Raw genomic sequence first — 8688 nt, forward strand, 5'->3', positions numbered from 1 at the left:
GTGTCCCAAATTCGTTGAAAAAACAGTATGCGCCTAACTGGTGACCTGAATACAACGATTCGACATCATTCGTCTACCAGGTGTCCTAATTTTTGTGAATACGTTATTTGCCTAACTGTTGGATAGACAAACAGTACCAGCTAAATGATGTCGCTAAATACGTTGAATACACAGATAAAATATTATGTCGTGTCTTCTGGATTTGTGAAGTAAGCACGTCTCTCTAACTAGTGTTCCCTGAGCATATAGAACAGACAGTAGTATCCACTGAATATGTCGATTAGACAGACAGATTCTAAATGGTATTTACTGAATGTGTCGAATAGACAGACAGCGTCTTACTGGTATCCACAGAATATGTCAAATAGATAGACAGCGTCTTATTTGTATCCACTGAATATGTCGAATAGACAGACAGCGTCTTAGTGGTATCCACATAGTATGTCGAATAGATAGACGGCATCTTAGTGGTATCCACTGAATATGTCGAATAGATAGACAGCGTCTTAGTGGTATCCACTGAATATATGAAATACACAATATATTTATTAGACTGGTGTTACCTGTTTTATGTGGAGAGCATGTATCCACATAATATGTCCAATAGACAGCATCTTATTGGTATCCACTGAATATGTCAAATAGACAGACAGCGTCTTAGTGGTATTCACTGAATATGTCGAATAGACAGACAGCGTCTTATTGGTATCCACAGAAGATGTCGAATAGATAGACAGCGTCTTATTGGTATCCACTGAATATATGAAATACACAATATATTTATCAGACTGGTGTTACCTGTTTTATGTGGAGAGCATGTAAGACCGATGTCCTCAAGTTAGGGAATAGTCCCCAAAGAGAGTCATAGACAGTGTCTCGAGCCATGCTGAAAAGGAATAATATACATTCTTAACAACGATTTTTATCTTGTAAACACACTGTGACAAGTGTGAGGTAATATGCACATCACTTAAAAGGAGCTACCTACAACCTGATCATGGGGACTCAATAATAAAAAACCTTGTGGAAAATAACAATCTTTGAAAGTCATATCGATTCTCGCAGCTGCAAAAAATCACTCTCCTGCCATAATCATGACAACATCTAGGGAGTGGTTTATCACTCCCCTCAATTATTCAGTCATAGTTTGATACAGGATATAGGGACATTGTATTTTCCGTTTACCAGCGCTAACTTAAAATGGATTCGAGACAAGACACGGAGAGCAGTTTTGACTTTTATCCAAATGATTTGGATTCCTATTCAAGTGAGTCAGATACCAGTGACGATCCTGACAATGACCACGAGGAATGGAAAGACAAACCAATCGTATTAAAGGAAAGTCAACATGTAGGTCAGTCAGATAGATCTGTTACACATGAAGATCGTCAAGACAGAAAACCACCAAATCATGATTCTTTGATCGATTCGGATGTATCAAGTGACTCAGATGAGTGGTATTCTTGTTCCAGCGGGACAGAGATGGACACTGGAGAGGATAAAGTGAAACAGACTCCATCAAAGAAGAGTTTGCATAAAGACAGAAGGTTAATCGTTTATTTATTAATATAAAAAACAACAAAACAACAACAACAAACAAACAAACAAAACAAAAGTCAACTGTAGCACTTGCTAGTCACAACATACAACTTATCAAGCACGTGAAAGTAGTTAATGAACACATCAGTTGAGGACTGGTTGCAAATCCAGTACATACCGGCTACGAGCCCATGGCTTAACCAATTCATCCATGAGACCATTAGCAGGTATCTTTTATATGAACTTTCCCACACTTGTTTTCTCAACACTTAAAAAACGTGTTGTTTTTTCTTTCAGAATTGCCACATCTGCACCTGAAGTCACCAAAGGCACAGATGAAAGTAGGTTTTTAAATTATTATTAATTTTTTTTTTTTTTACTGTTACATCCTATTGTTTTTTGTACTGTTACATGTTACATCCTATTGTTAACGAATAACTGAATATCTCATGTGTCATAGCTGTGATTTATTTAAAACTATATTTGAAATACATACTGTTTGCACAAGCAAATTCCAAGGAATTACAGAAACATCTACAGACATAGCTGCCATTTCATTATAGGTGGATAGTGTGTCCAAAATAATGCATTTAACGTTTCGGTCGCTCTTAGAGGCTCTATAGACTTACCTATTGATACATTTTGTTTCTGTTAGTAAATCAAATTGTAAACCAAAATATATTTAGTTTTTTCTTCCTTTTGTTATATCCCATTGCCCCTTTCCTTTCTCTCCTTGAATTCCATCTCATTTTTACGTGATCTGGCAGCTCCTCCTATCTTTCAACTTATTTTGCTTTCCAACCCACATCCCAGTCCTTGTCTCATCAATTGCGACAGGTGTTTGTAATACAAAACTGTAGTTCAAAACAAAAGTAATAAATTGCTTGGTTTTTTTAATCGGGAATCCTACATTAATCAACTTTTATTATATCATATTCAGTTGACTTCCATAAAACAGCTTCTACAATGATGTACTTTGCTTGACCCTGTGTTGTATAAAAGTATTATTTGCAGATATATATCCAGGTATTGTTCACAATCTGTTTTCTCTGAGACCGTATCCAGGGGCTTTACAACATAGTTGTGACATACTATTTTATATTGAATATATGTCACACCATTAATGATGAAGAAAGCCGATTTTGAATACTCCCACATGGATGAAAACAAAAGATAGACAAAACCAGCACCAGCCATCGTTGTATTTTATGTTTACAAAATGCTAAACTACTGAACCAAAATTGAAATTTCACATTCGTAAAGAATTATAAAGCATTAAAAAAAACCCCGACTCTTTCACAAAAAAAGGTGCCAATCCTAATGTTTTTAATGTGTAGATGAAAAGAGTAAAAAAAAAAAAAAATTAAACACGACCATATTTTTTTCTCTGGCATGTTAAACCCCCCCCCCCCCCCCACACACACACACACACACATTTTTAAAGTTAAAATTGGTTTTGTTTAAGAACACCACGAGAGCAAATTGATTTATTGACCATCGGCTAGTGGATGTCAAACATTTGGTAATTTAGTCTTAGAGAGGAAACCCGCTACATTATTCCATTAGTAGCATATTCACCTTCCCAAAGACAGAATAGCACATAGTAGATGTGTATATGCCAGTCGTGGTGTATTAATGATCCTATCGACTGGGATCGATTCTAGACCGACTGTACATGATGAGTCGCGCCCTTTACCCACACACACAATGTTAAACGTGAAACATACACATTTTACTAAACAGAATGTACTAGCTAAGTATGCCGCACGTTCATAGGTTTTAGACAAAAGTGGTCTTGCACCTAACCATTGACATATACATAGTATACTAATAAAAAAAGGAATTAAAAAAAAAACTACTAAAGGATAATTGTACACCCATTTGCAATGCCAAGGCGTTTTGATTTTCAAAATACGTGTGCTATTTGTATGATGCATTGGTGGACTGACCGTATTGGTTGTTGCACAGGTATTGGGGTGGAGTTTAGGGACTCTTTACGACAAAAGTGGCCTTGCACGTGCCATGGGTCACATGACTATTGTTTGCACCTAACAATTGACATATACATAGTATACTAATAAAAAAGAAATTAAAAAAGAACCACTAAAGGATAATTTTACTCCCATTTGCAATGCCATGGCGTTTCAATTTTCAAAATACGTGTGCTATTTGTATCATGTATTGGTGGAATGTCAGTATTGGTTGTTGCACAGGTATTGGGATGGAATTGAGGAACACTTTACGACCTTGGGACACGTGTGCTACAAACTGGTGCAGCACTCGACCATCAACAGCGAGGTAGACCATGTGTCACATGTGTCGAAGAAGGTCATATACACTCACTGTATCTATGTGATCGTGTTATGACGGAAACATCAACAGAGAATGAATCTTGTAGATGTCGGACATCTGCTGCCAAAATTTAATCCATTAGAAACCTCCTGCATGATATGCATCATCCTGGCACAGCTGCCATTCACATGGCTAATTTTGACGCCCTTACACCGCCATGTTATTACATCAACATATACTCTGTCAAAAAAGAAACGCATAGGTGATAGGGAAAGAAGACAAGTGTTTGATTTTACAAAATATCGGTTTTTTGGTTTGAGAAGGGTGTCTGCACAAATCATTCAGAACCGACTTCGAGAAGCTGGTTTACGGGCTAGGAGACCGTATGTTGGCCCCGTCCTGCGACATCAACATCGACATTTACGTGTTCGCTGGTGCACAAATGTACAGGGGTGGAACTTGGGGAAACTGGCGGCGACTATGGTTCAGCGACGAGTCAGATTTCCTTCTACAGCGACGTGATGGACGACAACGTGTTTACAGATGCCGCAGTGAACGTTTTGCCAACAACTGCGCTGCCCAAATTGACAGATTCGGTGGAGGGAGTGTCATGATGTGGGGAGCCATTTCATACACCGGCAGAAGTGAACTTGTGTTCGTACAAAGCAACCTGACAGCTGTACGCTACCGGATGGAATTCTTCATCGTCACATGCTTCTCATTTTGGATCGACAGAGAGAACTCTTTTAGCAGGATAATGCCAGGCCGTATACGGCACATGTAACAATTGATTTTCTACAGAATGAGAACATTAATGTACTGTCATAGCCAGATCTCAACCCCATTGAACATCTATGGGATGAACTGGACAGACGTGTACGCTAGCGTGACCCGGAGCCTCAGACGCTTCCGCAACTGTCACCTGCACTGCAGGGAAAATGGGCTAGGATGTCATGTGCCTGGATTCAGAGACTCATTCAGTCTATGCCAAGGAGATGTCGCGCAGTGATTGCTGCTGCTGGGGGGCCACACAAGGTACTGATTTCAACACCCTCATGTGACGCTGTTTGGTGACGACAACGCCTCCACTGCCGTCGGTCCATAGCAAGAACATTGTCACATACTCATGTCAAATTTGACTGTGATACGATTAAATAACGAAATTATGTCACTTTGTATTAAAGAGATCATTTCATGAATATTTCCCCTATGTGTTTCTTTTTTGACAGAGTATATTTACAAATTCATTATTTCGGTTTCGTTTTTATTCATTATACATGTTTATACATGCAAGTACATTATAATTGTGCAATATTAAATTTTCATATTTATTCTTCATCAGAGTACACTATATGCCTATTTTATTTGTTTTGTAGGTTTTGGGAACAGTTTACTGAAAAATGTAAAACGTGAGTATATTAAAAGTTTGATATTCAAACCAGGTTACTGGTCTGTGCTGTTTTAGTAATTCTCTCTCTCTCTCTCTCTCTCTCTCTCTCTCTCTCTCTCTCTCTCTCTCTCTCTCTCTCTCTCTCTCTCTCATGTGTATGTTTGTGTGCTTCCACTACTGTGCATGTATACATGTGTTAACTTTAAACTTTTGTATTTGCTATTTCCAGTAACAACTAGCAGTATGATGTGCGACTTCAGTCCAAGTAAATTCGTCGTAACTGCTGCCACAAGAGAAGCAATGAGAATAATAGAACGCCATGGTGTGGTGACCGTGACCGGGCAGAGTGGATCTGGAAAGACACAAATTGCACTTTACCTCCTGACAGAACTTTCCAAGAATGGCTGTGTTCCGCTGATCCTAAATGATGCATTTCAGTGGGACCTCATTCCACACAACAAGAGATATGTCATTCTAATCGACGACATCCTTGGAAAGACGAACCTCTCATCTGTTCTTAAAGATTTATGGAGTCAGAAGTTTCGTGCTATGCATAGCCGGATTTCATCAGGAAACATCTGCCTTATAATGACATCTCGGTCAAATATATATGCAAACTGTTCTGATTCACTTGAAGTTGAAGTTGAATTATTTGGGAGAGGGAAACATATTTCTCTCTGTGATGACAAGCACAAGCTTTCTGCAGATGAAAAGGAAAATATTATGTTTTCTATCCTGAGGAGTTCACTTGGCTGCACGGTAAACGTATCCAAAGCAGATATTAAGAGAGTAGCAGCTCAGTGTGAAATTGGGATTGGTTTCCCTCAGTGCTGTGCGTTTTATGCATCCTGTGAAGCAGCGCAAAAACGAAAGATGAAATATTTCGAAAAGCCTTTGGAATTCTTGAATTCTCAATTAAAGGTCATGCAGCGTACAGACCCATTAGCTTATCTCGCTTTGTTAATTCTTATGTTCAAGAACGGAACCGTTCAAACAAGCCTACTGAATCCAAACGAGAAAGATGCTGAAGTGGCCAACATTATTCGAAACTGCTCAGAAACGCTTGATATCCAGGGACGTGTTACTCTAGGGAACATTCACGACAAACTGGACATGATGATTGGTGTGTATGTAACATACAGAAAAGCCACAGCTTCCTTTCACTTCTCTCACCAGTCAATCGCAGATGCTGTATTTATTAAGTTCTGTAAACGGTACATAGAAACCGGATTGCAGCTTTGTACTTTAGAACAACTTAACGAATATGTTAGAAGTGAGGTTGATTCTACCAACGAATCCTTGTTTGTCCATGTGGAACACGCTAGCTTTGAATTCCTGGCAAAACGACTAACAGAGGAAATGCTAAACGGAAACATGAATTCTATTCTTTGTCATCCTTCATTTGAGGATTTCATTTTTGTTAAATATTTGCTCCATGAAAGTTGGCATAAAAAGACCGTTTTACAAATACTCAGTTTTAACAATGGCCGCAGATTTATTAGAACAAAACTTATTTTCAGCAAAAGTATGCAGTACTACATCGCCAGGAACGTCCAAAAGGGGGAATATTCATTTTCCCTAGAACCCACTGACCTGTATTTTGAGTATGATAATTTTATTTGTCATTTGATAATGAAGGGCTTGGATTGTTTGGCAATGGGGTTAATTGGCAAGGCCAAAATACTTCTTAACAAAACGAAATACAATGTGCTGATGCGTAAAGCTTTGGAATGCAGTGTATTTTTGGGAAATGAAGATTTAATAGCATTTTGTGTAGATAATGATGATTCCTTTGTTACGGAAAAGTGTCTGGAACTTTCTTGTTATTCATTACTTGAAAACTCACAAATAACTAAATCTATCCACAATATTATGAATCCGAAACTGCTAACACTAGACACGCTTGATACACTTTTGCGTCTTTGCTTACAAAAGGGAAAACTGGAAACAGCTTCGTTTCTGATAACAGCTACAGCCAAATTCCATGGACGGTGGAGAGTACTGCACTGGGCCGTTACTCAGATTTTACTCCAACACCATCTCCCATTTCTGCAATTCACAGAAGAACAGTTTAAAGTCGATATCATTTCATCTGATAAAGCTATGTTTTTCCCTATTCTCTCTCGTCTTCTTCAGGAGATATCAGACTGCTTTGAAGAGGATAATGAAAAACCTCTGTGGAGGCCAGAAATTATAGCCTTATTGTTATCAAGTGGTTGTTATGCTGCCTGGGACAGAATATTTAAGTTATGGTTTTCTGATTCACTCTACATTGGAATGATTTTGGTTTCTGACATTTACGAGGTCACAGATGGCTTAAAACAATTGGAAACGTTTGTACTTCAGTACTTAAAAGATGTCGAACATGCTAACCAGGTAAATACAAATGTGTTCTGCTTGAGTGTTGAAACACTGCTGCAATATGTACTGGAGACAAACCCTGCAATTACGAATCTTTATGAGCTTCAACTTCCATTAACTGTTGCTAACAACATGTCCACAAAAGAATATCTTTTAGAGAAGAGGGTAAATGATTCCCGTTTAGAATTATTTGCAATACGAATAGCAGACTCTGTGAATCCCATTGCTAGTATGGTTAATACTAATAATTTGAGTGTATCAATAGTGAAGTTCCTACTTATTCTCTTTCTCAGTCTGGCGGCCAGCCTCAGTGTTAGGCTGGTAGATACTTGGTTCGGATCCCAGTCGAGGCATGGGATTTTTAATCCAGATACCGACTCCAAACCCTGAGTGAGTGCTCCGCAAGGCTCAATGGGTAGGTGTAAACCACTTGCACCGACCAGTGATCCATAACTGGTTCAACAAAGGCCATGGTTTGTGCTATCCTGCCTGTGGGAAGCGCAAATAAAAGATCCCTTGCTGCTAATTGGAAAGAGTAGCCCATGAAGTGGTGACAGCGGGTTTCCTCTCAAAATCTGTGTGGTCCTTAACCATATGTCTGACGCTATATAATCGTAAATAAAATGTGTTGAGTGTGTCGTTAAATAAAACATTTCTTTCTTTCTTTTTTCTGTGGCCGTTAAGTCAATCCAGATGTATTATCTGGAACAATAAACTGAAAAAAGAACATAATTAGAAATAAAACTTATAATAAATGTATTATGACTAATCTGTTTTCAACCAGGATCCTTCCACTGTATGTATCATACAAAACTGTGCACAACGTCCCTTCGGTTCACGCTTATGTATATATGTCTCACTACACAGATGTCATCTGCCATTGAAACCCATGTTAAATTACCCAACTTCAAATAAAGAGTGCCAACAGAACGGGTTCTCGTTGGCACTAACAACATACACCATTGCGAACATACATTTTATAAGAATTTATCTTCACTCCATAATTGAGAACATTTCCGTATCTGTTTTTTGCTATATGACTGCATTTGGCTATAGTACCGGTCTGAACAGGTGATTCATTAATCGATACACTCCAGCTGTCTCTT

At 38.4% G+C, this 8688-nt stretch overlaps 1 protein-coding gene across 1 annotated transcript; it reads left to right on the forward strand.

Annotated features, from left to right (window-relative positions):
• The first annotated feature begins 483 nt into the window (after positions 1-483).
• Positions 484-8028, forward strand: LOC121367235. The gene is made up of 4 exons (XM_041491344.1): positions 484-1547; positions 1837-1880; positions 5208-5240; positions 5451-8028. Exons 1-4 carry the CDS (start codon positions 1201-1203, stop codon positions 7970-7972), a joined length of 2946 nt encoding a protein of 981 aa, XP_041347278.1. The 5' UTR covers positions 484-1200; the 3' UTR covers positions 7973-8028.
• The last annotated feature ends 660 nt before the right edge of the window (positions 8029-8688 follow it).

The sequence above is a fragment of the Gigantopelta aegis genome, unplaced genomic scaffold (assembly GCF_016097555.1).
Source record: "Gigantopelta aegis isolate Gae_Host unplaced genomic scaffold, Gae_host_genome scaffold71, whole genome shotgun sequence".
NCBI classification, from domain to species: Eukaryota; Metazoa; Mollusca; class Gastropoda; order Neomphalida; family Peltospiridae; genus Gigantopelta; species Gigantopelta aegis.